The sequence below is a fragment of the Caretta caretta genome, chromosome 3, assembly GCF_965140235.1.
Source record: "Caretta caretta isolate rCarCar2 chromosome 3, rCarCar1.hap1, whole genome shotgun sequence".
Taxonomy (NCBI): Eukaryota; Metazoa; Chordata; order Testudines; family Cheloniidae; genus Caretta; species Caretta caretta.
In genome coordinates, this window is record NC_134208.1 from 129,933,732 (window position 1) to 129,958,368 (window position 24,637).

The 24,637-nt window shown below is 37.3% G+C and overlaps 1 protein-coding gene across 2 annotated transcripts; it reads right to left on the reverse strand.

Moving 5' to 3' along the window:
• Window positions 1–144: 144 nt before the first annotated feature.
• On the reverse strand, window positions 145–23,766 carry PHF10 (PHD finger protein 10). 2 transcript variants are annotated; one of them, XM_048843969.2, is made up of 12 exons: window positions 23,657–23,766; window positions 20,076–20,182; window positions 19,267–19,397; window positions 18,237–18,314; window positions 17,082–17,215; window positions 16,805–16,954; window positions 13,759–13,868; window positions 10,163–10,316; window positions 7,564–7,719; window positions 2,356–2,464; window positions 1,870–2,058; window positions 145–366 (listed from the first exon to the last, which is right to left on the reverse strand). In XM_048843969.2, exons 1-12 carry the CDS (start codon window positions 23,723–23,725, stop codon window positions 281–283), a joined length of 1,473 nt encoding a protein of 490 aa, XP_048699926.1. In that variant the 5' UTR covers window positions 23,726–23,766; the 3' UTR covers window positions 145–280. The 2 variants fall into 2 exon arrangements, with proteins under 2 accessions (XP_048699926.1, XP_048699925.1); XM_048843968.2 differs by having other exon boundaries at window positions 18,237–18,320.
• Between the last annotated feature and the right edge of the window lie 871 nt (window positions 23,767–24,637).

Below are 24,637 nucleotides of genomic sequence, written 5' to 3' on the forward strand. Positions count from 1 at the left end.
GGCATATACAAGTGTGTTGCTATAAACTGCCTCGTTGAGAGGACTTTCTGAAAGTTTTCCCTCTTGAATGGAAATTTGAGTTGTCAATCTAAACTGCTGTGACAGAATACATGCTCAGTTACTGCCATCATAGGAAAACTCAGCCAAAATTATAAAAATTTTATTTGGTAAAAGATGGTTAAGTGGTTTTGTTCCATATACAGAGTGGCTGGTTAAATAGCACCAAATTTATCACTTCAATTTGTGCAGTTAATTATATTGGAAGGTAAACATTATTCCTTTAGCCCTCTTTGCTGTTTTTCCCCCTTCGTCCTCCTCTTCTAGGTGTGGGGGGGTCTTTTTGACAACAGTCACAAATCCAGCGACCTAAGAAAGAAAAGTTGACATTAGTTAATATTTTTATTCCTCCTGTAGAATCCATGACTAGCTTACAAGATGACTAAATACTTTTATTTTTGCACTACCAGTGCTGGTAACATGCAAAGTATAACCCAATGTCCAGAAGTTAATATTTCTTCCTTCAAATTTGAAGATAATGTAAGTAAATTTGAAGATAATGTAAGTAAGTAATGTAAGTAAATGCATGTTTTACACTCCATACACTGCCAAGGGTAGGTCTTAATTATAGCAACAAGCTCCATGGTCATATCAAGACAAGAAGGGTGGCCTAGATTAAAACCAATATTACATAAGTAATAATACTGGGTAGAAACAGGTGGTGGTCTACTCATTCCCAAATACTCACTATATCTGAAACCAGCCTGTGATCATGAGACTGGGCTTCACAACAATTAAGAGGCTCCAATGCTATTGTAGGATGGTTTTGAGATAGAATAAACACTACCCATACTTCACTTCTGATTCAAGCAAAACTGAGTGCATAAGATCAAAGCATTTTAATTTGTTGACTGACTGACTACTTTAGAGGAACATCAACTGCTTATACTTATGTTCTACCTTTAATGTGGCTCAGTTAGAGTATAGCCTAGTGTAAATCACAGAACTTGAATGGAAGAGAGTTCAGCAGCAATGGAACAACTGTCAACTCGACTGCAGTTCACAACGTTTTCAGGACTTGAAGTATTGGTGTTACAGCAGGGCTAGCACTGCAGAACTTACGAAGTCAATACAGTAGCTATATTTTGCAACATGGATTTAGTATTACACAAACTGACTATTCCGGTCAATAGTCTAGTTCTTTCATTCTGATTCTACACTGCCTTACACCTTTACAAGGGAGCAAAATGAATGAAAAATGCTACCAAATCGTATCTTTTATATTAACGGAAAGTAGGTATCAATGACTGCACACAGTGCAAGGCACCAGCTTTGTTTTAGTTTCAAGTTTAAGCATGTTATTGTGTTTATTTAGTTGAAGATGCAAGCTGTGATGTAAAAAAAAAAGGGTCAAAGGTATTTACAGATGTATTTACACGTTTTTCTTCTACTTTAATAAGCATTTGTACTGTTAAAGCTTCTAAAACAATGCAAAAACTATACTCTATCAATTTGGAGAAATGCAAAGTTTATATGTCCTTTTATGGATGTAGGCAGCTATTCAATATCTTGTGGGAATCCTGAAAAAGTGGGGTTCTGAGCCATAGCTCTACTTGAGTTTTGACAGGAACAGTCATAGTGTTGTAAAACGGTGAAGCTGCCAATCCTATACTCTGTACATTACTAAAATATACAGAAAATTTCTAGAAAAACTCATACTTTTGCTGTTTTGGATAATTCAATGAATGCCATCTTACACTGTAGATGCTACTTAATGTTTACAGTCAACTAATTCATATACCCCTTTGGAAGTATAATCTTGTAACATAGAAGAAAACCCCAGCCCTTAAAGACTAATTTCTGTTTCATTACCTGAAGGGATAGCACCAAGCCCCACACAAAAGGTGTGATAACCACGGTCACACACATCACAGAACATCATTTCTTCTTCATGGTGAGGCTGCCCACATATAATGCATGTTTTACACTCCATACACTGCCAAGGGTAGGTCTTAATTATAGCAACAAGCTCCATGGTCATATCAAGACAAGAAGGGTGGCCTAGATTAAAACCAATATTATTACTAGTATCTTTAGAAATGATTAAAATAATTAGTATAACTGAATAGCTTTAAAAAAATCAAGTTTAGCTCACCTAAGAGACTCAGTGCAGTATATGTGTTGTGGTACATTCTTAAGTACAATTAAGGAAATTTTAAAGAGGAAAAAGTCAGTTTCTAGGAAGACTGAAATGTTTGTATGCAAATTTAGTATTATACAAAATATTTCCACTGAAAGTAGTAAGATTTTGCAATTAAAACGCCGAGCAATCCAGTTAAAGTGCATATAGATACTTACCACTGTTGTCACATTGGGAGCAGTGTATAAGTGCTTCAGTCTTTCCTTTCTTGTTGGACTCCTTACCCTTCAGACAAATTCCACATATAGCATTTGGAGTGACCTTTGGCTGGAAGGGTAGAAGAGGGCTATAAATTCATCCCAGAAGAATTTATAATGGATTTAACAGGAAATTTGTTAATGTATCTCCATTTTAACTTTTATAAATTACTAATGAACTTTCTGTATCATGTGATCGAAGTGACTCTTAAGACATAAGGTGATACTGACATAACGTGATATTGACAAACTGGTTATTTTAAAATCTTAGGAAAGATGCATATAAATTTGATATTTAGAACATGTGCACAGTGAGCTATGTGAATCATTTTACAAAATATGAAACCAGAACAAAAGTGTATGCTAGTTCCTCCTGCAAGTTTGTCAGCTAGCACTTCCCTTAATAGTGAATACAAATAATATACACTATAACTTTAAAGCTAAATCAAATTTGTTCAAATACAGAAGGAACAGGAGAATGTTTATATGAATCTCCAAATTCACAAACTTCCATGTACATGAGAGAACATAAATATCCTTTAAGAAATGCAAAATTACTTAACCCATCTGAACGGAAGCTTAAAATGAATACCACAAAATAAAATACAATTTACTACACTTATTTGTATTGTTTAAGCTTCCAAAATGTCTAATAGACAAGTTAGTTGTGTTGCTTTAATCAGTTTTATTGTTCCCTTCTTCCATATCCAAAGTCATGATTGCTGTTGCTATAGAAAACACTACAATTCTACATTTACAACACTGCTAGGAGAAGGTGAACTCAGAAAGAAAGGAACTGAGTGTTCATAACATCTATTTAAGGCAAAGAAATCCCAGGTGCTTAAATTGGCTGTGCGGTTCCCAGTATTTGTGCAGTAATTTTGTAACCAAACCCAAAAGATAACCTGGCAGTAGCTTTATTTTGAGGAAAAGAAAAAAATATAATTAAGGTATCAAATTGTTTATCAAAGGGCCACTCAAACAGCTTTAATATCAGACTTTAACCTACCGCATCTCAATGAAGGTTTGGATTCAAATACAACACTTACTGATGTTAAATCCACTATTGCCAGAGATTTTTAAAAAGCCAGCATCTGTCTCAGTGATATTTTAGTTCTGTAGTACAGAAGCAGCATCTAGTCAATGGAGGAATTTTGAATTAAAAGCCTACTCCCTAAGGAACTATGTGATTGCCGATAAATAATCATAATGGGACTTGCTCCATTTGAAAAAAAAAAAACTTGCCAAATGAAAGAAATAATAAAAGTGGCAGAGTATTTTCAACCTAAGATGGTTTTAATAAAAATGGCAGTGAACATAAAACTATTAAAAAGAAAAAAGTATTCAGTACTGCCCCTTTTAAAACAAAATTATTTACCAGCCAGCTCTTTTCTAACATTTAGCAAGATAATTAATGTCTTCAGCAATTCTTAATCTGTCAGAATTCATTGCCCTGTTTGAAAATGTTTGAAGTTACTAAACCCCCTTTTATGGCTATAGTCTGCTTAACTTGTCTGGCCTGAGGAGTTTTAAATAAAACAAAACCCACCCGATGTTTATATATAACTTCCTTTTCAAAAGATGACAGAGGCATTCATAAAGACTTTTTTTGCTTATTTATTTTAAAAAAGCATAGTCAAACCTGTTTTATACATAAATATAGTAAAACTGTAAAAGAAGTCTAACATTCACAAATGTCTCTACAAAATAAATATCATGGAAGTGAAAGCATACATAAAAAATTCTTACTGGTAACTATTCTATGTCTCCTACATATATATATATATACCTTTTATACCCTGCTCCTCCCAACAAAAGGATAGTGGCACATGCTTAACCTCAGTCTTGCTGTGTTTATTTACCCTCTTGTTGTTTACTGCTACATTCTAAGAGTAAGGTTTTTGTTGTGTTCTTTTACCTATAGCTAAGTAAAACAAACCCCTCTAAAATAGCAAGTGCACTTCTCTAATCCAAATTCTATATCAGCTATGAATTATTCATACTATACTGCCATAATATACAGCAGCAAACTCCCTCTCACTCCACTGAAACTAAAGTGAACTAACTTTCGGTTACTGTACCTGTGTTAGTGTATGTGTAGTTAATACTTTGATACATATAATTAGACACTGACTTATGTGTATTTATTGTTAATACTTCCCTCTACTTCCACTCCATTAACTTGTGTTCACTAGAAACAGTGAAACAATCACAGCATATTAAAAATGTAGAGAGCCCCAAAGGAAGCACTCTGTTTTAAAATAAAAAGAAAAAAGACAGAAAAAAACAAACCCACAACAAAACGCAACATATTCACATTTCAAAGCAATTCAAGTTCTACCATTCTAAAGAAATGAAATGGCTCTTAGGGAACACTATGAAAATATCTGTCCATCCTGTATGGGAAATCATAATATCCCATTTGACCATTTTACATTTTGCTTTCCAAATCACCTTCATCTTATTTTGATGAAGGGCAAGGCAGAGGGACTCCTTTGTAACTAACTTCCATGCTGCTGTGATGCCACTCAGAGTTTCAAATCAAGCATTGCAACCACTCAGACAAACATGAGTTTTCTCTGAGGTCCTACTATCTGTGGGCAAAGCATTCAGTTTTCATATATAGTGAACCCAAAGCAAAAGGTTTTGGGGACCTAGTATCTCAATACATGGCAGATTTATTATGTGCAAAAACCTCCTGAACTCTGAGAACAGTGTGTGCAACTGTAGTAGCCAGTCCTGCATCAACTGCAGCAACATCCAAGACACACTACTTTGTGATGTAACAAAAGGTAAAACATGATATCAATTAAAAGGCTGACACTTAATAAAAATGGCTTCATACAAAAACCACCAGTTTTCCTGCTTAAAAAGAGAAGTAAATATGAGAATTCCATTGTATCATTTATATTGTATTGACTATAGCTATACACTTATATATGTTGATGTTGCAGCAATTATCCTTCAATTTTAATTAAATGAAACCTAAAGATTACTATCCTATAAAATGTGGACAAACTGAATAATACAGAAGAAAAATATTACCAAAAAAAACCCACAGAATTTAAAGGGACATTTAAGTTCAGTTTATAGCCTTCAGTTTAAAGTGCCTTTATATTTAGGCATGTTCTGGTGTATCAATATCTCTAAATCTTTTTATAGACCACCTCTAACAAGAATGTTCACATCTAATCAGTTTTAAGGTATTTTATTTAATGGGCCATATTAAAAATGTTTTAAAATTCCCATTTAAAAAAAATGCACAGCTGTGCCACCTCTGAAGTATCACCAGCCTGATGCATCACCTTTGAATAATGGTAGGTACACTGAAGTTGTGAAGACGTGCCATAAAAATATTTTGGCACTGTAAGTTAACAAATTAGCTTGCACTAATTGCTTTGTTGCTAACATAGTTGGTAGTTTTAAACTAATGGGTAATAGCCATTTGGGTCCACTTTGAAACTCCATTACCTGTACAGCTCTACATTTAGGGGTACAGAACCTTAGAAATGGTTCTGTTTAATTAGTTCTCTCTATGTATTCAAAAAGGCCACTAGACAGAGCAGACTAACCAGACACCGTACTTTGTGGTCTTCATACCTAAGTGAAGCTCCTTTTTCTGTCAGACCAGTCACATACAATCTCTAATATAAAGTTAAACAAAGTTAACACTTTTTCAAGCTTCATCTTTGGATTTCATAGTCTTGAAAATATTAGCATGAGTTTGGGTCTGCAATAAGCAATTTGCAAAGTTACATATATAAAAAGATATGTATACTACAACAGTTCTAATATCCATAATTTGCATCTATCTTAAGCAACTCCTCAAAAGAGGAGAGATGACTGAAGCTTGATAGTTCTTTGTTATAAAACTGCAAAAAAATATGCACTGTGCAGTTATAGAATCTACAGAAACCTTTTCCAGTCAACTGAAGTTGTCCAATTCTTGTTGAAGACTAACTTCTAAGTTTGATGTATAGCTTCTTTATCAACCAATAGTAAATTTAGATGGTTAGCAAACATTCCTGAATTATAAAATTCAAACCATTAACACCTCACAATTACCTTTGCTGCTGGAAGATTTCCTAGAATATATGATCTTGACATCACAGAAAAAATTGCTTTTTTAAAAATAAAAACAGCATCTTTTGGCAAACATTCCCGATCGCTATGCGTTAAACCCTTCCTTACTGTACCATCTTTCCACACAATGGGCCTGATCCTGCTGCCACTGAAGTCAATGGCAAACTCTTACTTAATTCAGTGGGAGCAGGATTGGACCACATGTATTTTTGAAGGTGTACAATCAAGACCCCTTTCCTGTACAAAGTTCCATAGACTAAAATTTAAATCATGCAGATGAACTCCAATTTCTCCTGAAATATATTTAATCCTCTTTTGACTAATGGGAAAGTGTTACATTATTAGTATTGATTATTCTATCCTGGGTTCAGTAATCACTGGTTTATGGATGTTAAAGTACCTTATTGTCGTAGCCAAATTTTAATGTAAGAACATTCTGCCTACAGAAACTCCTCTTGTAACATGAATTAGATAAATTGTTATTTTCCATATCTGTCCTAAGTGGTTGGGTAGTGTTGCTTAAACTGTAGTCAGTTTTGCATTCCACCCCAAAGGTGGCTGCACTTATTGGTGAATGAAGTAAAACCTATAAATAGTTAATACTTTGGGATCCTTCAGGATGAAAGGCCCTATTTAAGTGCATGTTATGACAATATATTCAGCCATATCGCTGCGCTTTACAGCACTGGTCTCATGGTCTGCTGCCATACTAACTACTACTAAGACAAAAACAGCGAATACTCAATGCCAGTTTTACACTGACAGGTAATTCTGACTGCTATATTAAAGCAGTCAGGAAAATATAAAATTATCTTTATAACAGCTATAATTTTTTGTGCTTTAATTGCCCAGAAATCAGTTATGACACAGAAATAGAAGCCACTCCATAGCCAAGGTAACAGAAAAGCCCCTAGTGAAATAAAGCCAAAAAAGGAACGAAAGAAGCAAACAGTTGAGAGCACAACAGGAGAGCAGCTAGTGAAGTACAGCAAGCAGAACTTCCATATTTTTGAAAAACAAAGTTAAATATTTCAGGGAGAGAGGCCGATCAGTAAAGAAGCGGAGTCAGGGGCTTTTTTCTTCTACCTTGTACCCAGGAACTGATTTGGACAGTACAGAACGTTTGGAACCATCTTTTCTTGGAGTAGCACTTTTGTCTCTTGGTTTTTGTCTTCCCTGAAAAGAATCCTCCTGGTTGTCATTGGCGCATTCACCTTCAGATACATTGCCAGACGAGTTGTCCTATAACAAAAACACCATAACGTTTTTTGATAGAGAAACTAGTCTTTTCAAAGCTCCAGTGCCAACAAGGCTTAGTAGCTTCCTTTCTACAAGAGCAAAGGTGACATTTAAATACGGTATGGCCTTTTTTATTGTAACCTTTTATGCCTATACGTCTCACACAAAGAGGCTGGCATCACAGCAGAAGGGTTCCAGTATTTTCCAGAAGATCCTGATGCAAAACCAGGGGTGGAGCAGCATTTATCCTTTGTTCTAAATTATTTTAATTTAAGACTTGTCAGAACGAAATTATCTATTTACCAATATACTGGATGTTCAACATCTATCAAGTCTTTCACAGATACAGGCCAGAAAAGCAGATAAACTGCTCACCACATGTTTATAATATGCTACCAAACTGCCTGAAATGTAGTAAGTGAAAGTTTTTCTGCGACTCTCATTTAATATTTTCACCAGGAACAACCAGATTATCACCTTTGGATCACAGCACAGGAATGTCAAAAACGAAAGACATCCTCAGCTACAAAACAGAAGTTATGCAGCAGGTGTTCAAGGAGATTTATGGGGGCAGGAACCCTGAGGGTCAGAGTCAATGAGTATTGGGTGTCATTTAAAAAAAGAAAAAAAAAGCAGCACAGGTTTTTGTTTGTGGGGGCAGCGGGGGAGAAGAATGGAGGGGGGCATTAATGGCCTTCAAGAGGTCCCCGCAAAAACAGCAATAAGTACCCACCTCATTAACACTGAAAACGAAATACCTTAGAATTCCTTCAGCATGCAGGAGGGTAGGTAACATGAAGCAGCTGTAGCTGTTGGGAAATGGAAACCATACTGCTGTTTTGGAAGTGGGAAAATGGAGAAGAGGCAAGACAAGAACCAGCAAATCTTTCCCTCAGAGGTATTCAGCACAACTAGCTGTTCCCAAAGATAGAAGTTTCACCCCACCCGCTAATACTCTGCCTCTCTCTGTGGGGGAAACTGGGGGGGGGGGAGAGAGAGAAATAGATTTCTGCCGGTCACAGTCTATCTCCCATTAATAATTTAGCCACATGGGAGCTGAAGAGCTGGTAGAACCACTGTAAAACCAGATGCCTGGTCTCTGATTTTGTCTGCTCCTTCCAAAAGCAGGCATGACCTCCCTGGCTTCTGCACTCCCATCTGCTGGACGGCCTTCTGAAGTACTGTGCATAGGGGAGAGGAAGTGTCTGCTCAGCCCCAGTTCCTTCTCATATTCCCCTCCTGGGGGAGAGGCACCAAGCCCAGAAAAAGGAACTGAGTAGACATAGCCTGCAGTATTAAGGAGAGACTGATGTTTTTTGTAAACAGAATAAGGAGCAGCAATACAGATACATTTTGCGATGAATTTTAATATTTGTAAAATTCTTAAGAACCGACTCCACAGGTGCAAAGGGAAAAAACACATTAACAGCTACCACTCCTTGTTCAGGCTACCAAGGCAGCTGTTTCATCCTGTTTTTTCTTTAGGTATAAAAGCTTTAATTGCAAATACTTAAAACAAAATTAACATTTACATGGCTAAGTTCAATATTTTAGCTACTCAATATTTAAAAATTTTCTAGTTGTTAGACCATTATTTTATACTAGGCTCTCCTTATTGTGGTGTTACAAATATCGTGCTTCTGGAAGCTGGCTGCCACCAACAACTTAAAGATATCTCTATTGCACTTCGCAAGCTGAAACTGCTTTGAACATTAAGAACGCTGTGATATTCAAAATGGATGTAGCTTTCCTTTAACTTCCAATAAATGATGGTATAATGTCTGGATTAAACGAATGAGTATGATGTGGTTAATTTAGATAAAAGAAAGGAGGGAAAATGATTGTTAAAGCTGCACTGCAAAGAAAAAATAGCCTCTTCCTTTTACTATTTTTATGATGTAGAATGAGAGCCTCAAGCTGTTTTTCTGTTTTAAAGGCACTTTCCTGCTTCTAGTTTACATTAGCAATAGCAGGCTCGCACTTCTCTTTAATAAAGGACTTTTAGACGACTGGAGTAGTGATATCACACAAATCTATGATCTGAACTGCAACTCTCCCTCCCCACAACTGTTAGCATCCTCTCCCTTTAACTCAGACGAAAGAATGGGGTGGAAAACTACAGTTTGGGTCACAGATCTATATAATCGGATTATTCTGCTTCTCCTAAGATTCTGCAGCAAAGGAGAAAGGGGGGGCCTGGACCTGGGTATTTTCAGCATAGAACAGAAACAAGAAAACAGTTTTAAAAGAAGTCAAAAAGAATAATTAAAATGGTAAAAAAATCAAAACTTTTTTTTGCTTTTGCCTCACAATTCTCCTTTAACCTAAACTCTACTGGACATAGATGTTAAAAATCCCAGTGAAGCAACTACTGAAACTGACCAAAGGGAAGGGGAAGAAAGATCATCTCTTTTTTTGTTAAAGATCACTTTTCAATTTATCTCACCGAATTGCCTTTGATTTTCCGTTTGTCATCACCTCGACCCTCTTCTGCATCATCCGAATCTCCATCACTGTCCAGTGCAGGCAGTTCCGGATCCAAAGGTGGTTCATAAAGGGCTGTGTTTAATGGCAAATAACGAAGTTCATCTGGGGAGTATCTAAAGTTAAGAAATAATTGTTTACTACCATATACTTACACACACACACACACACCCATAAACAAAATATAAAAACACTTAATTGCCAGTGAAAAATAAAAAAAAGGCTGGATAAGCTCAAAGCCCATTTTTAATTGCATATAAAATTACCACAATTGTGTGCACAATAATTATGAACACAATTCTGAAAATCTGGGTCACAAATGCATCTCCTCTCCTTCGTCATAAATGGTACTCCATGTTAAACAATATTTAGTTACATTTTAAAAAACACTTCAGCTACTCAGTCCAGTAAAAGGTGCATGTTCCCTCACACCTTATGGACAAAAGCCTGATCCAAAGCCCACTGAAAACAATGAAGTCTTTCCATTGATTTTAATGAGCTTTTGATCAAGCTCAAAATCCTAGTGTCTGAGCAATCAACTAAACAGGTCTCCCAACTGTCTGAGACATTCACATAGAGACAGAGTACAGGAAATTATTCAACATCACATGGAGCTGCATAAAAAAGAGCTAAGACTTCAATCCTACACTGGAACCTGTGATTCAGGACCCCCTTTGCCATTGTAGAGTTCCATTGAAGTCAACAGGTATCTGCACAGCTAAAGAGATTATAGCTAGCAGATTCTAACGCAGCATCAGGGCCTACATGAGTACAGTAAAAGAAGTAGAACCAACAATCTGCTAAATACCCAGAAATAGATTTAACATATTTGTTGGTTCAAGGTGCCTTGTTCCAGCTGGCAAACTCAGGATAGGTTTAATCATTTTTAACTAGAGCTGTCAATTAATCACAGTTAACTCAAGCAATTAATACAAAACAAATTAGCTAGATTTAAAAAATTAGGCACGATTAATCACAGTTTTTTAACAAGTGTCGTCAGCATGGAAGCAAGTACTCTGGAATGGCGGTCGAAGCATGTACAAATGTTTAGCATACCTGGCTAAAACAGTGCCATGAGAACATTTGTTCTTACTTTCAGGTGACATTGTAAATAAGAAGTGGGCAGCATTATCTCCCGTAAATGTAAACAAAGTTGTTTGTCTTAGCAATTGACTGAACAAGTACAACTAAGTGACTTGTAGGCTCTAAAGTTTTACATTGTTTTGAGTGCAGTTATTTAATTAAAAAATAGTAAGTCTATGTTTGTAGGTTACACCTTCACGATAAAGAGATTGCATTCCTGTTTTTGTATGAGGTGAACTGAAAAATACTATTTCTTTTGTTTATCTTTTTGCAGCGCAAATATTTGTAATAAAAAATAATATAAAGCGAGCACTGTACACTTTGTATTCGGTGTTGTAATTAAAATCAATATATTTAAAAATGCAGAAAACATCCAAAATATTTAAATAAATGGTATTCTATTATTGTTTAACAGTGTGATTAAAACTGCCATTAATCACAACTAATTTTTTTAAATCTCATGATTAATCTTTTTAATCATTTGACAGTCCTATTTTTAACCAAAATTAATACAGAACAGCATCTTAATGGGGACTAATACATTAACTATATTTATATTTGTGTTGGAAGATGATGATTATGACAGTTAATCTAAGAGATTGTTCCATGGATTATGCCCAACATTTCACACCCACATATTCACCGAAGATCAAACAATGCATACAGTGAACCCTCCAGTAAATCATGTTTACCATCTCCAAGAGGCTATTTATTTTATATTACACACAAGACCATATGGACAAATGTATAAATATAAAACAAGTTTCATGATTATTAATTAGGTTTCAAAAAAAGCAGTAGGGGCCACAGAATTATGTGGATTGTGTCAATTCTCAGATTTGAAATTTCAAAAATATACCAATTATATTTAGTGCTCATTTCATATGTTAATTATGAAATGTACTTCCTTTAAAAATGAGTGTGCTTGTTTCAGCAAAATGAGCATTTTTTTTTAAACGCACATGAAATCTGTGAACAAAGGATTAATACGTCACAGAATATCAAACATTTTAATGAAGTTATAATCCTTCAGATATCGCCTCAATTTCTAATATTTTAGATGTTTTTTCATTGGGAACATACAACGTATGTGCTGGTATACAACCTCCACACACCTAGCAACTAAATACCTGAGAAGGCTGCTGTGCATTAGTTATTCCACTTAAACTATCTTTATTTTCAGTCAGCATTAGGAAAGATTAATAGAAAGTACAGTTGCATGAGGTGTGGACAACCTTTTTTAGTAAAATCACACCCTTTTGGAAATAATTTTGCACTTATATAACAACTTTGATCGGAGGATCTCAAAGCACTTTATCAAGGTGACCACTATTCCTGTTTTACCAATGGTGAAAAGGAGGTCTACTGCGAATAACTGACTTGCCTATGGTCACACTGCAATCCAGTGGCAGTCAGGAATAAAATCTTGGCTCCCAGTTATCTGTTCTAATAACCAAATCAAGCTGCATCTACATTTGCTACACTCTGGAGGTGATGCACATTGAGTTAACACTTACATATAACATGGAATTTTCTGGAGAAAACATTTCCATGCTAATCTTGGGCAATACATCATATTAAGGTTATGTGCCACAGGGCAGAGGTTTTAAAAGCCATACACACAGTGAAGCATATGCATTTTGGGAGAGAGAGGGGTCCCTTTACCAAAACTTTCCCTCCTCTCTCTCACATCCAATTTCACCTAAATTCTTAGGTATGCAAAAAATCAATCAAAAATAACTGTTAGCAGTGATCAGTCTTAGAAAAACCATACGCTAAAACTGTTTCTCTGCATTCATGCAAAATTGCTGAATAGAAAGCATTTGACCATGAGCCTGCAATAAAAAATTTATGTACCGCAAATACTCTTGAAAGTCTCTGTAGAGCCCAAGTACTAAATGGACACAGAGAGTGAACTATTCCCTGTTGCATGTCAAATTCATCCCTCTAGAACTGCGGTGGGCAACCTGCAGCCTGTCAGGGTAATCCACTGGCAGGCTGCGAGACAGTTTGTTTACATTGACCGTCTGCAGGCACAGCTGCCCACAGATCCCAGTGGCCACGGTTGGCCACTCCTGGCCACTGGGAGCTGCGGGAAGTGGCGGACAGCATGTCCCTGCTTTCCGCAGCTCCCATTGGCAGCTGCAGGCGGCCGTGCCTGCAGATGGTCAATGTAAACAAACTGTCTCAAGGCCTGCCAGCAGATTATCCTGCCCACCACTGCTCTGGAACAAGGCTGAGGCATGCTGACAGAGCAGCATGGAGAAGCTTGCACTGCAGCTGCCAGTGCCAAACTTGTTCAGTGGAGGATGCACTTCAGCCTTTTGGTCGGTCAGATTCACATATCTCACGGACCCAAAATTCATTCAAAATTATTTTTTAACTATCATCACTACTACTCTTCCCAGCTAGTTTCTTGGGATACACAGCAAGTAGATGTAATATAAACGGCAGCTAGGATATCTTTTTAAGTACCTTTTGTAGTACTCCTGGAACTGGCCTGGTATGAGAGCCACCGGATAAGGACTAACCTTTGTTCTCTCTGTAGGTAAGATTTTGTATTTTCCTTGAGGCACCTGGATAATCTGTATTGTTTAATACAAAACAAATGTATCTAATTTTCCACACAAGCAACCTTTTTTTCTTTTCTTTTTTTAATTCATTTGTCTTTTCCACATTTTTGAACTCAACCTTTATTATGCTGGAACAGTCACCTGATTTTCCCCAGATGCATTCCAGCACTTAAGGGTGTATATTATACACAGCATATTTAATAGTTTTACTGTCAAAATAATCTTCGCTAAAAATCTAAATAAATGTCTATTTAACTAGGGTTGTCAACTGCAGTTAACTCATACTATTAACTCAAAAAAATTAATCGCGATTCAAAAAATTAATCATGATTAATAGCACTGTTAAATAAAAGAATAACTATTTAAATCTATTGCATATTTTTGGATGTTTTTCTACATTTTAAAATATATTGATTTCTATTACACAGAATACAAAGTGTACAGTGCTCACTTTATATTATTTTATTACAAATATTTGCACAGTAAAAATGATAAACAAAAGAAATAGTATTTTTCAATTAACCTCATACAAGCACTGTAGTGCAATCTCTTTATCCTGAAAGTAAAATTTACAAATGCAGATTTTTTTTTGTTACATAACTGCTCTCAAAACAATGTAAAAATTTAGAGCCTACAAGTCCACTCAGTCCTACTTCTTGTTCAGCCAATCGCTAAGACGAACAAGTTTGTTTACATTTACAGGAGATGCTGCTGCCTGCTTCTTATTTACCATGTCACCTGAAAGTGAGAACAGGTGTTCGCATGGCACTTTTGTAGCCACTGTTGCAAGGTATTTACGTGCCAGATATACTAACCATTCATATGCCCCTTCATACTTTCGGCCACCATTCCAGAGGATATGCTTCCATGCTGATGATGATAGTTAAAAAATAATGTGTTCATTAAATTTATGACTGAACTCCTTGGGGGAGAACTGTATGTCTTTGGCTCTGTTTTACACACATTCTGCCATATATTTCATGTTATAGCAGTCTTGGATGATGACCCAGCACATGTTCGTTTTAAGAATGCTTTCACTGCAGATTTGACAAACGCAAAGAAGATACCAATGTGAGATTTCTAAAAATAGCTATAGCACTTGACCCAAGGTTTAAGAATCAGTAGTGCCTTCCAAAATCTGAGAGGGATGAGGTGTGGAGCATGCATTGAGAAGTCTTAAAAGAGCAACACTCAGATGCGGAAACTATAGAAAAAACCACCAAAAAAGAAGAAAATCAGCCTTCTGCTGGTAGCTTCTGATTCAGATGATGAAAATGAACACGCATCGGTCCGCTGTGTTTTGGATCGTTTATTGAGCAGAACCCATCATCAGCATGGACGCATGTCCTATGGAATGGTGACTGAAGCATGAAGGGACATATGAATCTTTAGCGCATCTGGCATGTAAATATATTGCAACGCTGGCTACAACAGTGCCATGCGAATGCCGGTTCTCACTTTCAGGTGACACTGTAAACAAGAAGCGGACAGCATTAGCTCCTGTAAATTGTAACCAAATTTAGTTGTCTGAGAGATTGGCTGAAGTAGGACTGAGTGGATTTGTAGGCTCTAAAGTTTGAGATGGTTTTATTTTTGAATGCAGTTATTTTTTGTACTCAATTCTACATTTGTAAGTTCAATTTTCATAATAAAGAGATTGCACTATAGTACTTGTATGAGGTGAATTGAAAAATACTATTTCTTTTGTTTTTTACAGTGCAAATATTTCTAATAAAAATAAATATAAAATGAGCACTATACACTTCGTATTCTGTATTGTAATTGAAATCACTATATTTGAACATGTAGAAAACATCCAAAAATATTTAAATAAATGGTGTTCTATTGTTTAACAATGCAATTAATTTTTTTAATCACTTGACAGCCCTATATTTAACACAATGGACACCTAATCTCCTTTATGGCACTATGACTCTATAATAAGATAAAAGGGTATACTTTTTATTTTTCTATTACATTTAAATTACCATACAAGCTGCTAAATAAAGTAAGTAAAACGTAAGTTAGTTTTCATATTGAGCATCTTTAAAATGAAATTTTACCATAGTGGCATAATAGTAGAGAGTAGTGAGAACAAGGAACTCTAACTTTGAAATCAGGCTTTTGTGTACAAAAGCATCAGGTATGATGGGCATATACAAAATAGAAGCTCATAGGAACAGCCATAAAAGATCAGATCAATGGTCCACTATCCTGTCACTGACAGGGGCCAATATCAGAAAAGTCTAAAACCTTCAAATGGACTATTATGCAATAATTTATCTATGGGGAAAGCTTCTGCTTAACTGCTCTCTGGCAAGTAGTGGTCGGCTTACATTATGAAGCAAGACTGATACATATTTTTATCCTTTCAGCTGAACTATGGAAAATATTTTTATTCATAAATGTCTAAACCTTTCTAGACTACTACTAAAATTTTTGCCTCAAGAATAATTCATAGAATTTACTATCACAAACTAACTTTTTGACAATCAGTTTTAAGTTTGTTGCCTTTTAATTTCATTAGGTGTCCCCTTATTCTTGGTTTATGAGAAATGGTAATAAAAGCATCCAAATGACCTGACTTCCTTCATGCTATTTTATATACTTCTACCACAAAACTTATTTGTCTAATTTCTAAACTAGGTAGTGCTAATAGTGCTTCCTCACGTGAAAGTCTTTCCATCTTGAGAAATCAATTAGTTAACGTAAATTATATTAAAAAAACGAAAGTGGAAAGCTCTATTCTATTTAGTAAAATAACTTTTTAAAATGTATATATTCAAATCTATTTATTTCTAACCCAAATTAATTCTAATCCAATATTATGATAAAAAATTGTTACAATAGTATGTTTTCAGAAAAAACTCCAAAAAGACTGACATCTTTACTATAATAAACAAGGAGCTTACCTATCACCATCAAGCAATAAATTTAAGTCAACTTACATGTGTCTGTAAATCAAAATAGGCTCTTCTTTCTTCCATTCGTTCGCGGTTTAAATTGCTGTTAAACTCTGCAGCTTTCTTGGCAGCTTTCTTAATATATTCTGGAACTTTACTAGCTTCTACTTTTTGTGTGTTCTGCTGTTGCATTTGCTGAAATGAAAATAATTGCATTAATTTACAAAACAAATCTGAAAAATCAGATATTGCAAAAGGCAATTTAATCCCCATACCCAGTATGTTATAGATCTGGTTTATTAAAGTCAGAGGGATGACTTACAGAGTACTCTTTATAATGATCTGTTATTCGCTGGCGTTCTTTTTCTTGCAGTATTACAGAATACTCAGCATGTTTGGCAGGATATTCTTTAATCATCAAATCAATTACTTCATCACTGCGCAAAGCTGTTAGACCTAGATTAGATTAAAAAACACTAATAATGCTACATTGCAAAACAAATTGTAAGTCATTTACCATTTTGACCCATAGTCTACTGTAAAATTTGCTATTGAAGCAGACAGTCTAACATACACAATAGCTTTCACTGAACATAGAAATTATGCTGCAATAACACTCTTAAAAAAATTCTAAAACAAACCACCCCTCCACCCCTTAATTTTCAAAACATTTTGGGGAGGTTAGCTATGTGATTCTCATTTAATTTAATGGAAGCTGTATGTCTAAAGCCTCATGTTTTGCTTTAAAAAAAAAAAAGATTAGGAAAAGTCAGCAGCCCAAAATATTGTGCAGCTGATATTCTGTTCAAGTTTCTGTCAAATGTCATATAAACCAGTGACAAATCAAGATACAGAATACAGGGAAGCAATGAAAGTCATTATATAAAATAGTCAACTTCCTGTACCAAATGAGAGCACAGAGTTACATAGATTTGCAATATCAAAAAGAATAGAATTGTGATAGACATTAATCAACCAGTATGTCAATCCAAGTTAATGTTTCTTATAAGTGAAAGAAGAAAATATTAAAAGGTTTTCATTCAGATATGAATTTACTCAAATACTTTAATTCACATGACCTCAAACTGCAAGCTGATTAACACAGGCAGATCTTTACAGCTGCACAAAGCCCCATCTAAGCCAATGGGTCTTCATGCGGACACAAAGGTCCTCTTGATCAGCTTGGAAAAGCAGGGCCTACGTTAATAAAATATCCTCTTTAGCAAATGAAGTAATTAGAACTGATAAAAATAATGTAAAGAGTCTAGTAGTCTGTTGAAGACCTTAAGCTCAAAACGTTACACATTCTTAACTTTATATTACATTTTAAAGGTAAAATAAATAACCTTATTGTAATCAAAACCAATGAAAATGTCTAATCAAGAATTACTTGATTCTATCATTTTAAGGCAGGAATCAAATATTCTAGCCTAATCCAACTACATCAGAAAGCTGAAAATTCATTTTGTTTTCTTACCTAGAGTACACTGAGTCTCTGTGATGACATTTAGTTCTCTGAGGTAGAGTTTTTCCTTGTGAGACAGATCTCGTCTCTCTAAATCTCCAAGAAAAGACAAAACAGCAGTAAAACCGTGTAGTGTTATACATTTTCAAATCCATCATAAAAGAAGTTCCAACTAGGCCAAAAACTAGTTTACAACTTCTTTTCCACGCGATGAAAAAGGAAGTCTGTATAATAAAATGTCTATTTTAGTTGATATTTAGTTTAGCAGTAGTACAATCCAAGGATAATAGTAAAAAGCTGAAAATAATTATGTTAATAAAATGTAATTTAAGGGGATATTAGTTTAACACACACAAAATTATTCCATACAGAAGTATTACACTACTATAGAAAAAGATGTTACTGTTTCTTTTATAAATTGTTTAAAAAATTAGATTTCCCCCAATAAATTGCATTAAAATGACACTGACAAGTAGTAAAGGCAGAAAGTATGTTTTTGAAAAGTTTTTACAAATTCTAATGTAAGGATTATAGTAGTTAATGATGGAGAAGACAGACTGTCAAAAATTCTCACAAAAAAGTGAAGCGCAGATCCCCCTGAGTATTCTGATATTTTCCCTCCGCATGGAAATAATGTAGTGCATTATTGTGCGAGAACTAGAAACTGAAACTGACCAATCTAGTTCACTATCCAAGTTGAGCAAAATTCAGAAAGTTCCCAATAATAATAAATGCTCAAAAATAAATTAGGGCCAAGATTAACAAAAGTCACTTAAGCACCCCATCCTCTGAGAAGCAGGCCCCTTTACATAATTTCAAGATAGGCACCCAAAAATCACTAGTCACTTTTGAAATCTTGGCCCAGATTTTCAGCTAATGTAAATTATTAGTAACAGAAATAGAAAATGGGTACGCTTGATTTTTATCTTGACTGTGTCCTCTTAAATGAAAGATCTATGTTATATTCCAAAAGATGAGAGTTGCCAGTTTGTACACATTTGAATCAACATATTTTTTACATAAGCTTTTTCAACCTGGATACCTGGATATTTTCGTTTAAATGAGGTCACACCCAAGTATTCACTGACTTGCTCCTGAAGCATATAGTATTCTCCCGTTTCATCAGGTGGCCATTTGTATTCTATCAAATTTTCAGCAGGAAAGTAGCTAAAGCTAAATACAAAAACAATCGGCTTGAAATAATAATAGTAGATTTTACTAAAAAAAAAAAAATACACATTGTGTAAAAAAAGTCAGAATACTCAAAGTAATCATTAACAATGCCATGCTTCTAGAACTTGATCTAATTCCCATTTAAGTCAACACAACACTCCGATAGAAAGTTGGTTCAGCCCCTTAGACTATATCCTCCTCCTACCCCATCTCAAAATTACACACATTCCGTGTGTTTCATTTCACTAGTGTTTCACAAAACTAGTATTTATCAATGAATCACTGGACATGAAATCAAGGACTGTGTAACCCCTGACAAGGTAAGAATAAGAAAACAGGCATTCATACTGAAAGATATGGCTTTTTAAATATTACCTAAAATTATAAAATGCAAAAAGAAGTCAAATGTACAAGTAAGGTCAGTCCTTAGAATAACCAAAGCGCACTTTTGCATAATTTGCATTAAAAAAACATGCCATTACACTATATTAAAAGTAATGTTGAAGCAAGGAAGTTGCTCACATGCCACTTTAATTCCCCGTGCCTCAGCACTGCTGAAGTCAAAGGAATGCATGAGCAACATATAAACAGAGAAAAAAGAGCTAATGTTAAAACTTATGGAAAAACACAACAAAATAGTGTTTAAAAAACTATAAAACCTCAATAAAGCGATATTACCCAAGATCTTGACTAGAAGTTTCACAACTTCGAGAACTGTCCCCTGAGCCCATACGTCGTCTTTTTGATGGCTGGCTGCCATCATTTGAATTTTCTTCTGTGTCATCCTGAAATAAACACGGAGAGCAAGCATTAAAAAGGTAGCCAAGAAGTACTGCACGTACTTAATGTATTAGGATATGACAATTTAAAGACTCACAAAGATGTAATAAACTATTCTGGGATTGTGAAAGGTGGCTGTGACTAGAAAGAACTTGTTCACTAGAAGTACTGTGCTATTTCAAAAGGGTTCTATGAGCCAAATCATGGGCTGGCTTGCACAGTTCCTTACTCCCTTGTGCTGGCTACTCATCATGCTTAGCAGCACAAAAGGACAACCAGGTTCCGCAGAGCCACTATGTTTCCCCCATTGTCATACAGGTGGGTAGGAAGGGGTGGGAAGTGAGCAGATCTTTGACTGTGCCCATCAGCACCAACATGTCTTCCGGTGTAACTATCTGCACATCATCTGCTAAAGATCTGGCACAGTTTACTCAATCCCTGGAGCAGTGAATAAACTTGGAGCACGACTGTGACTCTCAAAGTTATTGTCTCCCTCCAGGGCTACTCCAAGAGCAGTGCAACAACACATTACCCTTTGTTATGACTGACAGTTACAAATCATGGAATGTATCATCAATGACAAAGAGAATTTACATAAACAGATTTAAAGTAATAGAAAAATATATTCTCTCAGATGTGAGTATAAAAGGAGCTGTGTCTAGTTTACATAAAGCTTTGAACATAGAACTACAAAAGAGCTGCTTTTCATGAAGAAATAAGTAAGCTGTAGAGAGAAAAACTGATGCAGTGGAGTTGAAATATATATGGAGGGCAGAAGTCCCATCTTCAAAATGAGCTGTTACCAAAGTGAAGTTACTCTATCAATGATGCCTTTCCCCAGTCAGATTTAAAAAGACCTATGGCAAGAGAAAGGATGATATTTAGAATATGTGGTTGTGATGAAATTTGCTCATACTCAAGGGTCATGCCCTAAAATGGGGGGGGAGAGGGAATGAAAATATATACAATTTTAAGATGTTACCAAAGCGAGAGACCAATGAAACCACTGGTCTTATTGTTGGGATATACACTGAATAAGTAAACTATATCTAAAAGATGAAGAATATTATATTAATTGATTGAAATCCTGTATAGTTTGTTATTCAGCTTGTAAACAGACGTAGGAGCCACTGAATATCAGCCATATGCCATCTTAGTAGCTCCAACTCTACGTCACATTACAAATCATTGGAAGAAAACAAAAGCCTTCAATGGCTTTACCTTGTTTAATAACATTTGTGAAATATTGCTGATGGAAGAACTAACCTGTCAAAAACAGTCAAGCCCACACAGTTACACTTAGTATTTGTTTATTAATTAATGACAGGTACATAAGGCTTGTTTAGTGAATGTCTTTCCACTTATATTGATATGTTAATCTCAAATATAACACTTTAAACATGGATTTAAGAGACAACAGCGATTTATAAACTAGTTTTCCCTACTTTAGCTACATAACACTTGTAAGATCAATACAATCAAAAGATTAGAAAAAACATGTCTCTCCCCCTCTCTGCTTTTCTTTTACTTTGTATATTTGACAGCTCTTTATGTCTAGTCTTTTTCCCTGTTTGTGTGGGTCTTCACATAGCAAAAAAGAAGAGAAAAAACTTTTAAATTAGGGGAAAAAATTGGTAAGAAGACTTTGAAGCAGGAGTAATTACTAGATCTATTTTAAATTGACCATCTCAAGCTGATGGAGTCCTTTTAAAAGCGGTGGTTTTCATGCAAAGAAACATAGGGAAGTAGAAAAAGAAACTGGTGGAGAATCTCACACATGGTTTTATTACAAAAACTATTTCTATGGAAAAAATAATATTCATTGATCGAAATCCTGTTTTGTTATTCAGCCTGTAACTGTCAGTAGGAACCACTGAGTATCAGCCATGTAGCCTCAGCACTTGTATATCAAATGTTGCCCCTTTTCAACCTAAGCAGCTAGTCAAAGTTTGGGGGCCTGGAGATGTTCCAAATGGAAGTATGAATTAGTGATAGGTGTTTATTTATAAAGAACGTACAAAAATCTTGTCTCTCTGAATGAAGAAGAAATCAAAAAGCAGGAAACAGCTTCTTTTGCTCACTGCACCAAGCGTACTCTTTTCATTCTGCACTTCTACCCAAAAACCTGTCTTCAGTTTCTTCAGGTCAGCCACCATGCTTTCAGCTGCTCTTTCAGGCTCTCTCTTTCTTTTCCAGTTTTTTTCCTATCTGTTCTGCTGCTCCCTGCCCGCACACCCACACTCCTCCCCATAAGCAATACTCAGCAAAAGCTCCAGGGTGCATTCACACACCCCTTCTCTTATTTGGGAGTATATGCTTACTGTTAGGTTAACTGAAGGGTGAATTTACACTTATCAATCTCAATGGGGTTTTAACTCAATCCAAAACAAATTTTCATCCAGCTCATAACACAAGATTTTTTTCAAAGGAGATGGCCTAGTTCAACCACAGTTATTAAACTTGAAAAGGGAATTCATTCACAGAAATCCTATGACCTAGGTTACATAGGAAATCAAATGATACCAGATAATCAAAATGGTCCTTTCTGGACTTAAAATATATGAATCTATTCTCAGCTCTGCCATGCACCTCCTGTGTGACCATAAGAAGGTACTTATCTTCTATGTACCTTTGTTTCCCCATCTATATAAATGAGATAATGGTACTTAGCCTCCTGTGTATTGATTAAAGGTGCTATGTATTAAGATTATCAATCCTTTAGACCATCTGCAAACTTGAGTTTTCCAAGATACTTTCAGACAGCATTTGCTAAAGTCACCCCTGAATTTGAGGGAAGGGGAGAAGCAGGAAACAAATGTTGGAAACACTGGAAAGCCCAGATCCTTTGCAAAGATATTAGCCATCACTGATCCCTGGCCCTCGGGTGCCGTTTTGGGCCTGCGGCAGGACTGTACAAGGACAGTGCCAAACCTTGGACCTGGGCAACTTTCGGGCCTGGAACCCAACCCTGCAGGAGACCCAGGAGCTCTAGCCCTCCACCCGTGAGTGGCCCCTTCGGCGAGGGGGCTGAGGAGCTGTCTGTCGCCCGTTCACTTGAAGAGGCGCCCAGGGCCCCGTATCCCAGCACCTGCTCAGCTCCGCGCCCGGGGCAGGGGGCTCCCTCCGGTGCAGGGGACTCTGGGGCCCGGCCTGTGGGACGGGCCGGGTCTGGGGGCGTGGAGAGGGACCAAGGGCACAGGTTGGGCGCGGAGGTGGCAAAGCTGCAGCCTCTTCTCCCTCAGGGGCTGGCTGCCCCCCCCCGCCGGGTCACCTCCCCCCGTAACCCCGGGGGAGAGGGTGGCGGTGGGCAGGGCTGACTCCCCCCAACACAGCCCACACACGCTGCGGGTCTCCCTCTCCCCTGGGTCGGCCCCCTCTGCCCCCGCTTCCCCGCGGCCGCCGCTCCCCCTGGGGCTCCCTGCGAAAGTCCCGCCGAGCCGCGGCTGGGGGGGTTCCCAGCCCGGCCCGGCCTCTCTCACCTTCAGGGACTGGGTCCCGGGCGTGGCCGGGTCGCTGTCACAGACCCGCGGGGAGAGAACCGCCGCCATGGCCGCCTCCGCCGCCCGCTCCCTCCGCTGGGCGGGGCGAGGAGTCGCAGCGTCCCCGGCGTCATGTCCGTCTCGCCCAATCCCATAGCGCCACCTGCCGGCCAGACCCGGGGCACGCGCCCCTCGCCCGCAGCCAGGGCCTCCCGGGGCGCCCGTGGGCCTGTTTCTGAGCCTCCTTCTCACCGCGTCGCCGCCCCCACTATTCTCCAGCCTGCTTCGCCTCTGCCCCGCGCCCCCAGGGTTTCCCACCACCACCTGCCTTCCCCTCTCCTCACTTTTCTAGTTATCCCACCACAGATTCAGCTCCCCTGGGGAGCGCCCTGGCCTAGGCAGAGCCCTGCTGGTTTTTCCAGTGTCAGCCATGAGACAAGTCAACTCTCGTAAATGTACTGCCAGAGACACGATTTCCAAGTAAAATTAAGCCTCACTCGGGCTCTCCTCATAGAACTCGCAAATGTCCGGATTTTTTTTTCAGGCCCGTGTTTTCCCTCTTCTGATATGTGAGAGTTCTATTACAAGGTCACCAGTGAAGCCTAATTGTACTTAGAAATTGCCGTCAGCCCCAGGCAAGGGGGCTCCCGCTATCAGCTCCGACCAAGGCAGAGCTCCTGCTTTCAGCCCCAAGGGCTTGGGACTCCCACTGTCAGCCCCACTAGGAGGGGCTCCTGCTGTCAGCCCAAGAAGTAGCAGCAGGGACTCCACCTAGGGCTGGCCCTAACCCAAATGATGCTCCCCCGCCCCCCCAAATTTGTTAAACATTTGAATACCGTATTTTTATTGCATTTGTAGCCCATTTCACAACTTTGACGCACAATTTGCACGCATGATTTAGCCCTGTCCTATAAGACGATAAATTTGCATGCTAGGATCTGTAAATCTATATTTATTCATGCCATATAGAAATAAATCATG

Coding starts and splice junctions, on each gene's coding strand:
- PHF10 (XM_048843968.2), bottom strand. CDS start 23,725: ATGGCGGCGGTTCTCTCCCCGCGGGTCTGTGACAGCGACCCGGCCACG. Junction 17,216..18,236: donor AGAGACTCAGTGTACTCTAG/GTAAGAAAACAA, acceptor AATCTAATCTAG/GTCTAACAGCTTTGCGCAGT. Junction 10,317..13,758: donor TTCCAGGAGTACTACAAAAG/GTACTTAAAAAG, acceptor TCTTAACTTTAG/ATACTCCCCAGATGAACTTC.